The 18,380-nt window shown below is 40.9% G+C and overlaps 2 protein-coding genes across 3 annotated transcripts in view; both read right to left on the reverse strand.

The window, feature by feature from the left end:
* Positions 1–369: 369 nt before the first annotated feature.
* Positions 370–14,413, reverse strand: LOC133661662 (menin-like). The gene is made up of 10 exons (XM_062065043.1): positions 14,277–14,413; positions 8,543–9,002; positions 8,271–8,479; positions 8,080–8,208; positions 4,034–4,074; positions 3,867–3,954; positions 3,668–3,804; positions 1,700–1,844; positions 1,442–1,609; positions 370–1,296 (listed from the first exon to the last, which is right to left on the reverse strand). Exons 2-10 carry the CDS (start codon positions 8,979–8,981, stop codon positions 763–765), a joined length of 1,890 nt encoding a protein of 629 aa, XP_061921027.1. The 5' UTR covers positions 8,982–9,002; positions 14,277–14,413; the 3' UTR covers positions 370–762.
* A 792-nt stretch (positions 14,414–15,205) lies between these two features.
* LOC133662723 (macrosialin-like) overlaps positions 15,206–18,380 on the reverse strand; it is a 10,173-nt gene continuing 6,998 nt past the window's right edge. For both annotated transcript variants that reach the window (XM_062066849.1, XM_062066850.1), the window contains exons 5-6: positions 18,259–18,380; positions 15,206–15,690 (exon numbers count right to left, since the gene is read on the reverse strand). The exon at positions 18,259–18,380 is cut by the window's right edge and continues 52 nt beyond it. In XM_062066849.1, the coding sequence (XP_061922833.1) occupies positions 15,551–15,690; positions 18,259–18,380 (262 nt within the window). In that variant the 3' untranslated portion in view covers positions 15,206–15,550. The remainder of the gene's footprint in view (positions 15,691–18,258) is intronic.

Here is an 18,380-nt window from a genome sequence, read left to right on the forward strand (position 1 = left end):
TTTTTGGTTTGCCTCAAATCTTTGTCTGGTTTGGTTCTGAGTTTAATCATTATCAACAAATTAAAGGAAAGAAAATCACAAAATCATTGAATGGACTTGTTCGAGTAAAAAGTACTGTACCTAAAGCACTGGAGATACTGGCCCTGCATTTACTTGATATCAGATTGATACCAAAATTTGCCGTATGGCACACCTCGAACTGCAAAAATGTCGTCATCTCCAGCAACAATAACAATGAGAGCCTCTGCTTCAAGGACTCATGTCCAATCAGTAAATATACTAATACAATATTTGATCAGATTAAAAAAATACAAATATATGTTACATGAGAACAATGTACTGAAATAATAATAAAGACCATGCAGCGTCTAATTTGATCAGATCTTTATTACTAGCAGATAGAAAACCAAGAAGGAAACAATGCACAAAGTAGCAGGACCAGCTAGCGTGGCTGTGAGGACAGTGCTTGGTCTTTCTAGGCTTCTCTACTCTAAATCTTCCAAATAAAACAAACAAAGGCGACGTAAGGCAACATCGAGCTAGCAAGAAAGAAGCTATCCTTAGCGCGGTGGTGGACAATGTTACACAGTAACTATCCTAAATTGAAGATATGTTGAGCTTTCAGTCATGAACGGTGTTCAGCAGAAAAGCAACAAACACAGGAGGCGGAGCTCCGAACACACTCAGGTTTGTTAGCGTGCTATTGCTGGTAGCTACGAGAAGGTGGAGCTAAGGATGAAGACCAGTGTTGGCTTTCACAGCCTAAAGAGCCTTGCGCTGCCTCTTCATGAAGGACAAGGAGTAGTCCCCAGGCGGCGTGCTTTTCTGCCTCTTCATCTGGACCTGAGACTGAGCAGTTAGCTGCAGTTTGATGGCGCTGGAGTTCACCTTGGCGGCGCACAACAGCCCCTTCATGCCTTTCATCTTCTCGCTCTGGAAGATGACCACTGGGGCAGCTGGGCAGGGCGATGCCGCCTGCTGCTGAGGGGAGGGCGCCGCGTTGGGGCCAGGGGACTTAGGCTTGCCCTCAGCCCCCTCTGCGCCCCGCTGGCCTTGGGAAGAACGGCGGCGGGCCACACCCTCGCCTACTTTCTTAGGCTGAGGAGGCGCTGCCGCCGCCCCGGTCATCTGGGAGGCTGGGGAGGTCGGGGCAGCAGGGAGGGGAGAGTTCTGTTCCTCCAGTTTGGGCTCTCTGCGGGAACCTCGTCTGCGGCCCTCCCAGGGGTCCTCGCTGGACGCGTCGTCGTCCTCCTGACATTCTGGCTCTTTGGTGATGATGGACACTTTCTGACGCACCTTGGGACACAAACAACGTCATCTTTAGGTTTCAAAATGACACTACAGGACACTTCATTAAGCACATCTGTGCAGCGACTTCGAGTGCAAGAGCAGCAAGCATGAATGCAAACATGTCACGTTTATTCACACGCCTCCTCCTCACCTGCGCATCAAAGCGGCTGAGGGACTGGACCAGGTAGGTGGCCCAGCCCACATGCAGCACTGGCGTGGGACTGCCCTCCTCCCACTTGCAGATGCCGTCGTAGAAGGAAAGCAGGTGGGCAAAGCATTCTGGGTCCTGCAGGGCAGAGAAGGCGGCTGCCTGCTTTGGCTGCGCCAGGAAACACAGAGAAGACTTTTGTTTGAGGACTTCACTACCCACAATGCAACAGCATCTTCTCTGCAGGCCAAGAACACTTACTTTATCACTGACTTCTCCCACCTCGCCGCCCTCAGATGGATTTTCAGCAGCGACGGACGTTTCCTTCAGCAGAGTTGGAATGACGTCGTTTGCAACGTCAAAGAATTCCTTGTAGATCTCCTCGTCCTCACGGAAGTAGTTGTAGCTGCAACAAGAGAGACTTTTTTAGGAATTCAGTTCGCTTTTATTTGCATCAAGACTGTAATGGGGAGATGGGACATATCAAGTTCCTACTAGGACGTCACAAAAATCTGAAAAAATTATGCAAAATATTCCTGAGCATGGAAGGAAATGACAGAACAATGAGGGGGCAGCAGGAGGAAAAGGAAGCTGCTAGATTTCAGCTCAAGGACTATATTTAGCTGCCGAGGTTCACTTTGTGAACCACCGCACACTCTGGTCATGGTGTGAGATTAAACATGAAATATTTTCAATCATTTCTAAACAATAAGTGTATTTATGGCAGCTTTGATATTCCTGTCAGTTGGTGTTGATGCCATGTGGATTGACTGCCCTCTTGCGGTCATATGAGGTAATGTCCACACTAAGATGATAATGCTTTATTCTCAGGTGTCCCTGATAAGTGAGTGTTTCCCATACATTCTTTTATTAGTGACGACCCGCCACAAAAAAATTAAGGGGCAACACAAATATAAAATGCTGCTCTCGCCTGGCAATCAGGTTCCACACAACATTAACTATATTATTTGATTTAAAAAATTAGAGTTTGAGGTTCGAGCAAAAGGCTTCCGTAGAAAGTCAAAACACGGTGCAGAGCAGTAGACTGGCTTAGTAGTGCAAAGTTAGCGTCAATATTTGTTTCCGGTTTGGTGAATATATGCCTGTAAGTAGGAATACATTTTCTGTTTAATGTCAATTTTCTTCTGTTAAAATCTAATTTGTTAAATGTTGGTTCAACTTTAAAACAATCTCGATGCTAGTTTTTCCTAGCCTGTCAGTAATCATCTGTTTGCATTAAGCTAGTGGCATAAGTGCAAACCTTTGTCCTGTATAGTTGCATCTTTTCAGTTTATACAAAACTGTATTGCTGATTTAACATGATTCCTACATTTATGTGCAATTCATGTGTATTTTAATGTACTTTCCTTTGTGTGCTTTGCTTTAATAATAATAATAATAATAATAATGGATCAGATTTATATAGCGCTTTTCTAGACACTCAAAGTGCTTCACAGAGAAGTGAGAACCCATCATTCATTCACACTTGGTGGTGGTAAGCTACATTTGTAGCCACAGCTGCCCTGGGGTAGACTGACGGAAGCGTGGCTGCCAGTTTGCGCCTATGGCCCCTCCGACAAACCACCCATCATTCATCATTCATTCACCAGTGTGAGCGGCACTGGGGGCAAGGGTGAAGTGTCCTGCCCAAGGACACAACGGCAGTGATTTGGATGACAAGAGGCAGGGAGCGAACCTGCAACCCTCAAGTTTCTGGCATGGCTGTTCTACCCACCAAGCCATGCCGCCCCTTTACTGTAACTTCATTGTGAAAACTATCAATTAAAAGCCTCAAGTTTTTTTCCTCTTTAATTTTAAAGACTGTTTATCTTTCTGCCAAATTAATTTCCAACATTCAGGGAAAGAAGAATAACATATGTTAAATAAACCCTAGTGTACAAAGTACAGATCGTGTTGCATCATAGTAGATTTAAGATAAACAGCAAACATTAAAAAAAAATAGATCAAAACAATATAATGTTACAAGAAAAAGATATGTTGAAACTAATAACACAGATTTGTCTTTAATATATGTATAATGTTTTTTAGACTTTCTTTTTATAAAAATACATGCGTCATAGCCAATTATGCAAACTATATGATGTAATCTTAATACCCCTGACCTAACAGCCCTGGCCCCACCCACACTAATAGATTGCCCTTCTTTGGGAAACACTAAGTAACACTAGTGATAAAGTAATGATAATAATAACCAAGTAATTAACTTACTCCTGCATAACCTTGGCGGCGTCAGCCCACGCTCTCAGTGCGTCCCGCACGTTTTTGTGCCTGTAGTGGAAGCCTGCCAGGTACATGTAAGGGTAGATGTGCTCGTTGTGGTAATGTTTCTGGGCTGAACTCACAGCCTGGCGAGAGAGAGCAAAATGAAGCATCTGGTGCCATGAAGAAGAATGACAAGAATCCTTACCTTGAGGTGAATTTCTATTGGGCTCTCCTTCCCTGGGATTGGCTCTTGGTCCTCCAGGTCTGCAAGAGTCCCCATGGCCATTGGATACCTGGCTCAGGGAAAAGTAAAAAGGTTGAGGATAGTGACATCAACATAAGTTTTTGGCATCTTGGCTGCAGCACTCTCACCTGTCCAAGTTGCCTCGGTCATACAGCAACCACAGCAACTTCTGGACAAGAACAATGGGAAAGAAGTGATTAACACTTATTATCTCATGGATGCGTAAAATGCAGGCAAAGCATAATAGGTGGTGTAGCATGATTAGGGCTGTATGATATCCTTGTTTTTTTGGGATTAGGCTTTTGTTCTCCAACCACAGCCTGCTTTTTGTGCTTTAAGTACAAAGTGTTTATTATGTAAGATACTTTTTTGAAACCTTTATATTGTTAGCGCAGTCAAACCAGATGTGTACAGCACTGTTATTTTGAAGGGTGGAAGCGTGCTGCTGGGCGCTTGACAGCTGCTATGTTTCTGAGTGGAAAAGAGGCTGTGTTAAAGTTTAAAGAAAATACATGTCAGGCAGCGGCCATTCCGCTTGATAATCAATTACACTTAACATTTTTAGAATTAGCTAGCATTAAAAGTGGTCAAGTTATCAGTAACTTACCAGTGACGATGTTAAAAACGCTAGATATATATATATATATATATATATATATTAGGGCTGCAACTAACGATTATTTTGATAATCGATTAATCTGTCGATTATTACTTCGATTAATAATCGGATAACAGAGACAAACTACATTTCTATCCTTTCCAGTATTTTATTGAAAAAAACAGCATACTGGCACCATGTTCTTTCAACTTGCCAAATAAAACAAGGAAAATGTTACAAAAATGTTTTTCTTTTTTATAAATCAAATCAAATCAACTTTATTTATAAAGCATATTTAAAAATGTACCACAGGGGTAGCCAAAGTGCTGTACAATGGGCAGGTTAAAAGACAACACAAGAGAAACGAGCAAGCACAACACAACACAAACAGAGCACGATAATAGGAGAGATATGTTGGAGCGAGGTTGTTCAGACATTTAAAAACAAATAGTAGGAGTTTAAAATTGATTCGGTAACGCACAGGGAGCCAGTGAAGGGACGCTAGTATAGGGGTAATGTGCTCACGCCTGCGGGTCTGTGTTAACAGCTGCAGGCGGGCGAGGGAGGCCTGGCTAATAAAAATCTCCTTGTTAGCAAAATAATAAAAACACACAAAGACGGACACAACGGATCAATGTACCCGGACTATGGACTTAAAAAGTTACATACCGTGAGTTCTTCCCTTCATCCATGGCTGCAACAAACTATCCGTACTGTTTTCCTCCGCCATTTTTCGAATGTTTCCAGCAAAGGAGACGGCGTCGTCACGTGAGTTGCACATGAAACATCATTGGCTGGCTTACCCCCACCTCATGAGACGTAGCTGTTTTGTACTGTTTTTGTACTTATTTTGATTATTGTTTCTCAGCTGTTTGTAAACGTTGCAGTTTATAAATAAAGGTTTATTAAAAATGAATTTTTTTTTTTTTTAAACGTAGCCTCAGCGCATGCGCATAGCATAGATCCAACGAATCGATGACTAAATTAATCGCCAAATATTTTTATAATCTATTTTAATCGATTAGTTGTTGCAGCCCTATTATTTATATTTATATATATATATATACATACATGTACACATTTTGTGGGGTAGAGAACTGTTTTCCTCTCAACGTTATTTAGTTTTTTTGCTTGGCATCCCAAACATTCTGCAGTAAGCAAGTGGTGTACTGAATATTATAAGACTTGTATTTCAAGTTAACATTTACTAAACAACAGTTTCAAATGATAAATTATTATTTGTATTATTTAATTATTTGTATACATCAGTGCTTCGCATCCAGTGCTTTGGCAAACAGCAAACGGTTACTAACATTGTGGAGTTTTTTTTAACCCAACTACTGTAGCTTATATTTAATTAACATACACTAAAGTGCAGTTTGAATTTGAGGTACTGTAAAATAATGTGCACCAAAACATAATACAAGTTTAATGATTATTTCAGAAACAAAATGTTTTTTATCCAAAAACTCAAAAATTATTTGAAGAGTCTGTCTGCAGAGTTTTTAGTACATGTTATATCAGAGGAGTTGAATCTTTGCAAACACAAAAACAAAAAGTCTGATTAAAAAATATTTAGATATAAAAAAATATTTTTCTGATTAAACTAGTGGTTGTGTTGATTCTCCCAGTCAGGATCAATATAGTAGTTCAGTCACAAAGACATTCTGTGCCTTCCTGCTTGCCAGTCCGCATTCAGGGCAGGATGACTAATGAGCTGCTGGTAAAACTAAAGTCTGTCACTGAAGTTTTTGCTTCTTCTCAACATTGTGTTTCAACTTATATGCTAGTGTTGGTCATATTTATTTATTTTGTTCTTCTGGGCTGTACTTCCAGCTGTGTAAGGGGGAAGAGGCACAACGCAGATTGAACATTAATTACGTTGTGACTAGGGTTGGGTATCGTTTGAATTCGAACGATTCCGATTCCGATTCCAATTCTTTGTTTCGATTCCGATTCCTGTCGATTCTCGGTTCCGATTCTTTTAAGAGGCAGGGTCAAAAAAAAGTTTAGGATATTTTAAATGAGCTAGCTAACCTACAGTCTTTCTGAATGAAATAGTCTGACATTCTCCATCAATTTTAATTCTATTAACTTTTTATGAACTTTACTATAAATTCCTCACAGGGCTGTTTTCAACTAGAATATAAATATCAAATCTATGAACTTGAATATAAATATTATAAATTATGAATACATTTTCCCAGGGGTACACTTTCCTCAAGAGAGCTTTATTTTTAAAAACCTCATGAAAACACATTTACACACACAAGTGTATGATGCTGCAGGTACTTAAAAATGTTACCGTGCTCCCACTGATGGGCTAACCTGGTGCAGAAAAGCAAATAAACAATAAGAAACAACTTGCAAAACCCAGTCCAGATTAGCAGCAGGTGCAGTATAAAATCAGAGACAGTTCTTGTTTAGGAAAATGACCATATCCGCCTTCTCAGGCAGGATGCGTGAGCGTTCTGGACAGATAGTGTCTCCTGCTGTGGAAAATACACGTTCGCTGGGTGTGGAAGAAGCTTGAACGCATAAATAGGAGAAAGCGCGATCTGACAGCAAAGGATAAGTCTTTTGTTGGTTCCACCGGACCATCACCATGCAGCAGGGTCGTCAGACATAAGTATCGGTGGAACGTCCTGGTACATCTGCAGCTCTCTCTCCACTCGTTTCTTGATGGACATGGAGCTCTGTTATTTCGCGGTTATTTCATTTTTTTTTTGTAAAGTAAAGCCACACTTTCGACCGCCGACGCCCGCTATCCATGCTTGAGCTTGACTGACTCGCTCGGCTATGCTAACACTTCCGGCGGTGGGCGCTTCTTCGTTGGTGCTCATCGGCTTCTTCTTCCGGTTCGGCGGACATATATATATATTTTTTTTTCCGGTCAGCGGACTGGGTATCGAAAATAGGAATCGAAATTTAAACTTTTGAACGATTCCGGGAGAATCGGAAAGTTAGTCCCGGTTCCAATCGATACTCGATACCCAACCCTAGTTGTGACGAGCCTGACTTTTGCGACGGTGGACAGGGACGTGCACGCATCACAGCTTCAAGTACATTAGCAAGCTGAGGGAAACCCTGCGTCAGGCCTGACTTTTCCCTTTGAATGTTCAGTTATGTTGTATTCAGCCTTCTTGAGGTAGACATACACTTTCTTTTGGAATGGAACACATTATTTGTGATGTACAGAGTTAGTAAATTGCAACTGCCCAAGCCTCGTCTTGCTTTGAAGGTAAATAATTATAGAAATTACTATTTGACTACATTTAACTTTCTTTGCTAAACCTATACATGAGTTTTTAAATTGTAAATTTGCCTTCTAAGTTATAAGGAGGGTTCATTACACGTTAGACATTTTCTCTACTTGGACATCAGGTTTTAGGGTTACGGAAATATCTCTTCTGTCCCACACATGTGAGGTGGTACAGGAAATAAAAGAAACTAACCAAGAAAAACAGTTTTAAGGAGTGGGAGTAGTAAACATAAATGTAGGTAAAAATGCTAAATAACTAGCATGGACTCCAAAGGGTTAATGTTGTTTGTGAGTGTGTGATGTATGCTGCTGACCTGCTGTAGCTGCAGGAGCTCAGAGCTATCTGTGTGCAGATCCAGTGAAGGGTTAATGGCACAAACCATGAAGGCTACCTCCATGTTTCTGTCACATTTCATGTAGGATCCCTTCAGATAGAGCCAGCTCTGAAGCAGAGACAAAAATTTCAGCAACGTTTCGTACGTTTGGAGTGTCAAGTGCGGCTCACCTTTTCGCTGACTCCGGCTGTGACTGTCTGTCCTCGCCTGTCCTCATTACCCTTGCCGTGCCAGGTGACCTCAGCTGTTTCTTCTCCATTCTTGCCAAATATGACCCAGGCGTGGTCCTCGGACAGAGCCAGGTGCACATCCTTCAGACCCAGGACTTGGCAGGCTGCCACCACAGCAAAGGCCACCCCCGAGCTATCCAGCTTGGTCCCTTTATAAAAGATGACATCGGTTTGGTAGGAAAACAAGACGCCTACAGTCTAGCTTGTCTTACCAGTGATGAGGCTAAAGAGAGACTGGATATGAGCTCGATCTTTAAAGTACGAGCGACTCAGACTGTTCCAAATCACGTCGGAAACTTTCTTCACCAACTCGCGACTCGAGCCGGCGGATGTCCTCCTGTACTGCGACAGGTCCACTGCCCCGCGGATCTGCGCTGTGAAGCGCTCATACAGCGCCGAGAGCATACCCAGCTCTACAGTAGGGAAGCACGAGTTGGGACAGTCTGGCTCCAGTGGCTCAAAGCGCACGCCGGGCACGTTGACAGGCACCACGCGGTTGACGGCCAGGAAGTGCTCGACGAAGCCCAGGACCAGCGAGAGGAGGGCTAAGTCCGGCTCGGACTTGCGGAGTTCGGCGTCGAAGAGCTGAACAACGCCGTCAATCCCCCGCAGGGGAAAGTGCTTCTTCTGGGACGTGTGCAACCCCATCATGTCTTCTCAGCTTCACCTGCGCTGTAAGACAATTCAAAAAAGAAGAAATTATTAGGCAACAATATACCATATACTATTATCAACTATTATAAGAAAAATGAATACAGCTGCAAAAAGCACCAGTACATCATTACAGCTGCATGTGTCAAACGTGTTACCATTCATTTCAAATCAAAAACAATTTTGCAGCTGTAATCAGTCAATGCACTCATTATACAAATGCATAATATTTGTTAATTATTTAACAATATATGTTAAAGGCTGTGTTAGGGCTGGGCATTTATGGCAAAAATCTATATCACGATTAATTGAACCTTTTACCTCGATTTTGGTTAACGTGCGATTATTTTACTCTACACTCACACTATTCTTTTTGGTCAACTTCCTCCTTATTGTAGTCAAAGAGTGTTTAAACTACTAAAACATAATTCATTTTGGCTACACGGTGCTCACAACGTCCTGTTGGTTCTGTTTTTCAGTTTTCCTCCATGACACTTCCATGTAGCGGACTGAATGAAAGTGTTACTTGGTTGCAGCAGCTTCTTCTGCTGGGTTCCGCTTTGCAACACCTGGCTTCCTGTGACGTAACTACACAATCAGTACTGTAGTTTAAGGGAATGGTGTATATGTACAGTAGAGAGTCACAACAATCTAAATCATTTACATGGCAGTTTACTTTTCAATTATTTTTCAATTAATCGTCCAGCCCTAAACTGTGACTATCTTTTTCTAAACTTTTATAAACTGTGTTTTAACTTTCTTTGTAATGTCTTATAGGTAAGTACTAAAACGTTTTCTGACTTCGGTAGAATACAATGATGGCCACTGGCCAATGCATGCAATAAGATAGAATTGAATAGAACGTGTGTTAGTTTATAATTTGCCTCGTCAGTACCCTTCTTTGTACAGCAGCTGGCTCCCTTGTAAAAAGAATGCACATTTTGGGGTCACTTAGGGGCCAGACAGAATCAGGAATCAACCACTGAATGGTTTGGTAATGTAAGAGCCATACCACATGATTTATGATACTTGAAGGTATGACGTGCATTATGGAGGAAGGGCTATACCTCCACCTAATCAGAAAAGCGCTCTCTCTCTCTTTGAGTTGATCTATAAAAGTCCATGCATAGATTACTCCTGGTCCTATTTTACTTTTCAACAGACTTTAAATTCTCCTTTTGTTGGAAAACTTGTTTGAAGCAGCGCGTGGAAATGGTCAACGAGCCTGACGGACGCCCAGGTTATCAAAAAGAAAAAAAAGGTAAAATAAATAAATAAAAAATCTTTAAAAAAAACAACCTGGATTCACACTAAAATTTGATCAAGTTGATAAATATCGATGAAAAAAGTGCATAACAAACTGAAAGTGCAAGCAACACAAAGCAACAAATGCCATTTTACTTCAGAACACGCGCCGCACTGTTAGCATGATGGTTGAACTTTCTCATCACTCTCCCTTTCCCCCAGTAAGCTCCTCTGGCCACAGGGCAAGCTACTGCTCTGGCTGGTGAAGAAATCATTAATCATCTTGCAGGAGAAGCAATTGCATTAATAAGTGACTTTTCTCTCGACCTGCTATCATGTCCTGAATAAATGTAAAAATTTTTGGACTTGATAGATTATTTTATCTTTCCATTAAAAAAAAGTAACCGGGCAAACCAAATCTACCATGAAAAACTGCAGAAATATTGTTGGAAGGTTCTTTAAAGAAGAAAAAGGCAATAATCAAAAAATAGCTGTTTATTTAACAAAAGAGCACATGTTTCTGAACATGGAGTGTGTGTATGTGCGAATATGTGAAAAAATTATCCCAGGGAATCACGATCTTCCCAAATCTAAGAAATACATTTGAGATTCACATTTTAGGCAGACTCATGCAGCCCTGATTAATATTTGTTGTTTTTAGATTCGTAATCGTCTGGTTCGGCATTAAATTAACTTCCAAAGAGTTTTCTGCTGCTCTTTATAGGAGGTGCCTGAAATGGCAGACCGGTAGGAATAAAAAATAAAAATAAATCAAGAACTAAAAGAAAAAAATACACAAAATGTTCCCTATACACTCCCACGCATAAGGCAAGTCAAAAGAAAAGTCAATGTATTATTGCGATTGCTTCTCACACAAGATAATGAATGATAACCAGCGTGGAGGAAGTGTCAGCTGTCATGTCAATAACAGTGTAGAGCAGGGGTGTCAAACTCGTTTTCATTGAGGGCCACATCGCAGTAATGGTTGTCCTCAGAGGGCCGTTTTAACAATGAGTAATATATGAATAATGTATAAATAAATACATTGACAATATTTTTTTTTTTTTTAAACAAAAGTTGGAATAAAAATATTTAAATTTTACTTTAAAAACTGGCAGCTCAGTCACCAGAATTTTACAGTAAAAGCAGCGTTTTATTTACAGCATATACATTTTTTTAAATTAATGGAATGGAAAAAAAATGCCACTGTTTTTAGCTGTAAAATTCAAGCAACAGAGCTGCCAGCTTTGTTTTGAACGTAAAATCTTGTTTTAATGTTTTTTGTTTGTTTGTTTTTTAATGTTTTACTGTCTTACTGTATATGGGAAAAAACAGTGCTGAAATGTATTTTACGGTAAAAAAGTCAGTCGGCGGAATTTAACCGTAAAATCTATTGTCAATTTCACAGTCTACAATTTGATTGATGATTTGTTTTGAAATCATAAGTCAAGCAGATATTTATGTACAGTATTTATCTCTATTTTAACAAAAAATATTTTTGAAATACAATATTTTGATTTTGATGATATTGAATTTTGAACAGATGTGGGTAGTAATGCGCTACATTTAGTCCGGTTACATCTACTTGAGTAACTTTTGGGATAAATTGTACTTCTAAGAGTAGTTTTAATGCAACATACTTTTACTTTTACTTGAGTATATTTATAGAGAAGAAACGCTACTTTTACTCCACTCCATTTATCTACATTCAGCTCGCTACTCGCTACTGATTTTTATCGATCTGTTAATGCACGCTTTGTTTGTTTTGGTTTGTCAGACAGACCTTCAAAGTAGGATCTATCGCATGCCTGCGTTTCACCAATCAAATACAGTCACTGGTGACGTTTGACACCGTTTCACCAATCACATGCAGTCACTGGTGACGTTTGACTTCGTTTCACCAATCAAACAGAGCCAGGCGGTCACATGATTAACAAGCGTAAGCTTACAAAATGAACTCAACGTCAAATTTGAGGAAGCAAATCGCCGTAAGTAACGTTAGTAGATATTTTGCCTGTCACCGTAGGCTGATGTTAGCTTCCCTGCTTGATTGATTGAAACTTTTATTAGTAGATTGCACAGTGAAGTACATATTCCGTACAATTGACGACTAAATGGTAACACCCGAATAAGTTTTTCAACTTGTTTAAATCGGGGTCCACTTAAATCCACTTAAATTGATTCATGATACAGATATATACTATATGCTATGAATCACTGTCAAATGTACATCGTGTGGGGACATTTATTAACGTACTGCAGCCTCATAGACACACACACACACACACACACACACACACACACACACACACACACACACACACACACACACACACACACACACACACACACACACACACACACACACACAGAAACACTAATCAGTGTGTTCCCAGATGCAGCCCACACCTATCAGTTTATGGTTTGCGTAAAGGCTAACTTTTTATTTTCCTTTGTTATCTCTGCCTACTGAGCCTATGGTGCTGTTAAGTTATTGTGGCTCAATTTGCCTTAATTTTTTTTTTTTATGTTAATGTATTATTATTTAATATATATTATTGTTGTTTGCTCTTGAACACATCATAATTATCCCCTCAGCTCCCCCCAAAATGGATTAACTTGCTGGAATAAAAAAGACAATATAACATACATCCATAAACGCGGATGCATATGAAAAAGTGCAATATATTTATCTTTACAGTAACCTATTTATTTATTTATATCTGCACCTTATTGCTTTTTTATCCTGCACTACCATGAGCTAATGCAACGAAATGTCGTTCTTATCTGTACTGTAAAGTTCGAATTTGAATGACAATAAAAAGGAAGTCTAAGTTTTGGTCTAAGTTTTAGTTGCTAAAGAGATATTCCTGGCTCTGAATTTGCTCATTGCTATTTTTATGTTTTTGTGCATTATTTATTGCCGTCATCATTAAACGAACAGGTGACTCATCAGTTACTCAGTACTTGAGTAGTTTTTTCACAACATACTTTTTACTTTTACTCAAGTAAATATTTGGGTGACTACTCCTTACTTTTACTTGAGTAATAAATCTCTAAAGTAACAGTACTCTTACTTGAGTACAATTTCTGGCTACTCTACCCACCTCTGATTTTAAAAGATATGCAATTGCATGCAGTACATAATTTTTAATGTCAAAAAGGAAAGAACAGATATATTCAGTAAGAAAAGATTAAGCATTTTATTAACGCATATTTATACATTTATATTATTTCCAGGCTTTCGCAGGCCACATAAAAGAATGTGGTGGGCTTTGATTAAATTGACAGCGTTATATTAAAATTTTATGAGAATATTTCTGTTTGACTACGTACTTGAATCCTTCCACAGGCTAAATAATGATCGATTAAAATAATCACAATACAATATAGTTTCTGCTCATGTTGAACTTGCTGCACGCAAAAGAGATAGATAAGTGTGAGTCATTGTATGATGTCACATGTTCCATCAGTACAGCTAACCTGGGCTACATTGCGCTCTAGTGGGCGGGGCACTCTCCCGTCAAATACACGCACAATAAATACAATAAATAATACACTTATAGACGCCTTTTCAAGTTTAATGTGATCGGTAATGCCGAAAGATATCGCTTCCAAGCCAACAGGAATCGATATAATACCTGTCCATTGTATTGTGATCTCGCTATTGTATGTGTTAGCATGTGGCTAACCGGCTAACTTTGCAAAGTTTGGCAAAATACGCGTCAGTAATATTTGCTCGAAACGTGTCTTGGTTCTCCGAATGAAAGCTTCGATCATTTAAATAAATAAGCAGCGTAAAGTCAAGAGAAGAGGCCAAACTAATCGTTAGGTAAACGCTTTAAGGAGACATCTGCGGGAGCAAGCTGGCTTGAATGAGCGGGCGATCAGGTGCAGCTAGCTGGCTAACAGCGGCTAGCTGGTCAAACTAGACCGGTTTAGATAACCGCTTGTCGAGCAGGAAGTCTCGTCAAACTGCTTGCTGTAGTTTAACTACCGGATATCTCGCTCCAGTCTCCTAATAACGCTAGTATGTAAAGAACAACGTACCCGGTTCCTCAGTGTGGTAGCCACATGTTTTTTGTTTGTGTCCCACTTCTTTTGCCGCGCACTTCAGGCTGCCCGAGAGTCACCCGGCGTGCGTCATCACGTTTACGTAACATGACGTCACTCGCGAGTGTTTCATGTGCAGTCGGAAAACTGAAAGTTACTCGAACAATCGTCGCCGTTCATTATCTACATTTCTTCAAAGTACATAAAGTATATTTAAACAAATACATGACTATGTATGGTCATGGAATAAGTTTATTTCGAACATACATACAGTTGTAATATAATAAAACACATAACTAGTCGACAGAAAAGAGCTGCATTATTATCATTATTAACAAAGGAAGGCTTTTTGATTGATTGATTGAAACTTTTATTAGTAGATTGCACAGTACAGTACATATTCCGTACAATTCCCCACTAAATGATGACACCCGAATACGTTTTTCAACATGTTTAAGTCGGGGTCCATGTAAATCAATTCATGGTATGGCAGCCTGTTAATTGTATTACGTTCAGAAATATGATTCCTTTGGATATCCGGCGACAAAGTATGACAGCCACGATTTAATGAGAGGTGTCAAGTCCAGTAATAACAATACTACCATTCTGTTTAAATCAAAACATGTTTTTTAAAAGTACATTAAAAAAAGCCATGTTATTATACCCATTGACTCAACTGGGTATTATTGGAATAAATTTCGTTCTTTAATGGCATAAAAAGCATTCAAAGGGAGAAAAATATGCATCTACAGCAAACTTACTGCTGTACACAATGGCAACATGCACAACACAAATGTATTATTAATACATATTTTATGTCTCACTTTATTTTGGCTGTATTAAGCAATAATGTAAACTATTTGCATGTTTTGTCATCAGAAGCCATAAAGCTAGAAACAAGGGTTCTATTCAGACGACCATATATGTACAACCTCGGCTGTAACCCTAATTAGTGCAATTATAATTGATCAGTACATCACATGTCATTCTCAACACATGCAGTAGCATCCCTTTAGAAATCCCTTTTTGCTAATTCACAGTAAAAACGCAACATATATCCAAGTGTATGAGGGGTACATCAGTACAATTCTCATAATAAAAACAACACTTTAAAACAGAATACTAAAACAGAATACTAAAACAAAATGTCAACAGTGGGAAAAAAAAGAACCAAATGTGATTCCAGTAACACATTTTGAGCAAAATGTGCATTTTGGTGCCCTTGACAGCACACCCTGCCTCACCCAGCCACCCCTGGGGCATGGCTGGCCTCACAGCGACTGGTAGCCATCGGTCCTCCTCTTGCGGCCCAACAGGTAGACCACCACTACCACCACAATAAGCACCAGCAGCGTGACCCCTACTCCAATGGCCACGCGATAATCTGGCTGGTCGGCTGCACACGGATCAGCTGAAAAAAAAAATACACAATTTGTTCAATGAATGTTTGCATTAAATCATTGCAGAAAAGTCATGCTTCATCAGAAAAGTATACATGCAGATTTTCCCAAGTCCAAGCTGAATAAAGCATATCAAATGAAAACATATCTGCTCATGTGCATTAGTGTAACAAGGGAGGGTGTAGCCTAAGGTGATCAATACCTTTATATAAAAAGGTGTGTACAATTTTAAGAGCTTTATGTCCTCTGGCTCAATGGATCGAAAAAGAACATTGGACTAACTGTAAAGTCAAACGTTGGAACAAGACTTTCAAAAAGAATGCAGCACCAAATCAAATTGATGGAAAAAAAAGGGTGATAGTTAAAATGCTGTTTTTCATGTCCATCCATCCATCCATTTTCTTCCGCTTATCCGAGATCGAGTCGCAGGGGCAGCAGCCCAAGAAGAGAAGCCCAGACTTCCCTCTCCCCAGCCACTGGGGATCCCGACGCGTTCCCAGGCCAGCCGGGAGACATAGTCTTCCCAACGTGTCCTGGGTCTTCCCCTAGGCCTTCTGCCGGTCGAACGGGCCCCAAACACCTAGGGAGGCGTTCGGGTGGCATCCTGAGCAGATGCCCGAACCACCTCATCTGGCTCCTCTCGATGTGGAGGAGCAGCGGCTTTACTTTGAGCTCTCAGAGCTTCTCACCCTATCTCTAAGGGAGAGACCCGCCACCCGGTCGAGGAAACTCATTTCGGCCGCTTGTACCCGTGATCTTGTCCTTTTGGTCATAACCCAAAGCTCTTGACCATAGGTGAGGATGGGGACGTAGACCGACCGGTAAAGTGAGAGCTTTGCCTTCCGGCTCAGCTCCTTCTTCACCACAACGAATCGATACAGCGTCCGCATTACTGAAGACACTGCACCGATCTGCCTGTCGATCTCACAATCTACTCTTCCCCCACTCGTGAGCAAGACTCCTAGGTACTTGAACTCCTCCACTTGGGAAAAGATCTCCTCCCCAACTTGGAGATGGATCTCCACCCTTTCCCGGGCGAGAACCATGGACTCGGACTTGGAGGTGCTGATTCTCATTCCAGTCGCTTCACACTCAGCTGCGAACCGATCCAGTGAGAGCTGAAGATCCTGGCCAGATGAAGCCATCAGGACCACATCATCTGCAAAAAGCAGAGACCTAATCTTGCAGCCACCAAACCGGATCCCCTCAACGCCCTGACTGCGCCTGGAAATTATGTCCATGAAGGTTATGAACAGAATCGGTGACAAAGGGCAGTCTTGGCGGAGTCCAACCCTCACTGGAAACGGGTCCGACTTACTGCCGGCAATGCGGACCAAGCTCTGACACGGATCATACAGGGAGCAGACCGCCACAATCAGACAGTCCGATACCCCATACTCTCTGAGCACTCCCCACAGGACTTCCCGGGGGACACGGTCGAATGCCTTCTCCAAGTCCACAAAGCACATGTAGACTGGTTGGGCAAACTTCCATGCACCCTCAAGGACCCTGTCGAGAGTATAGAGCTGGTCTACCGTTCCACGACCAGGACGAAAACCACAATGTTCCTTCTTGATCCGAGGTTCGACTATCCGGCGTAGCCTCCTCTCCAGTACACCTGAATAGACCTTACCGGGAAAGGCTGAGGAGTGTGATCCCACGATAGTGGGAACACACCCTCCGGTTCCCCTTCTTAAAGAGAGGAACCACCACCCTGTTTTTCATGTACTCATCATAATTGTGTACAAAAATCCAAAGCCGACATTTACTTTCTAATAAAGATTTAGCTTTGAGCAATATGTTGGCTTGTACTTTAGTTGCTCAATGATAACAATCATGCTGAAAAATTCTACTTGATTAATTATTAAAAATGCATTAAAAAGATGCTAATTCAATGTAATCTCAGAGCATTCAATCGATTGCAACACGCCTCTTTAGTTTGTTTTAGAAGACGTTTTGCCTCTCATCCGAGTCAGCTTCATCAGTTCGTGCTCATAGACTTAGATTGGTCAGATGTAGTTGCGATCGATGAGTGCCCTGAGATTACAATGACCTGGATGAATGACAACATTCATAGACACTAATCCAATCAATCTAATCAGTATATGATAAACTATCTAAAGTAAACATCCACATGTTAAATTTAAAAGATGACAAAGCAATTTAGTTTCATATCTAATAATATATTTTATGAATTAGGATTGGCAACACTAAATTGGCCCTAGTGTGTGAATGTGAGTGTGAATGTTGTCTGTCTATCTGTGTTGGCCCTGTGATGAGGTGGCGACTTGTCCAGGGTGTACCCCGCCTTCCGCCCGAATGCAGTTGAGATAGGCTCCAGCACCCCCCGCGACCCCAAAAAGGGACAAGCGGTAGAAAATGGATGGATGGATGGAATTAATTTGGTTATTTTGCCAAATAAACAAGTCTTGGGCCAAACAAAATCTGCCAGAGTCACACTTTGCACATCCCTAATGTACACTGTAGGTCAACTTTGAATTAAAAAAAAGTTATTGGCCAGAGGAGACGTCATCGAGTAAAATACCTTCTACATATTCCGAGTAAATTAATATGCTTACTGGTGCCAAATTCATTGCTCTTGGTCAGATTGAAGGCCTGCATCCTGTCTTGCTTGACATCCAAATACAGTCCATTCCCCATGTCGAGTGACTCGCTCTTGCAGGAGTACGAGTGGCCGATT

This window comes from Entelurus aequoreus, linkage group LG12 (assembly GCF_033978785.1).
Source record: "Entelurus aequoreus isolate RoL-2023_Sb linkage group LG12, RoL_Eaeq_v1.1, whole genome shotgun sequence".
Lineage (NCBI taxonomy): Eukaryota > Metazoa > Chordata > Actinopteri > Syngnathiformes > Syngnathidae > Entelurus > Entelurus aequoreus.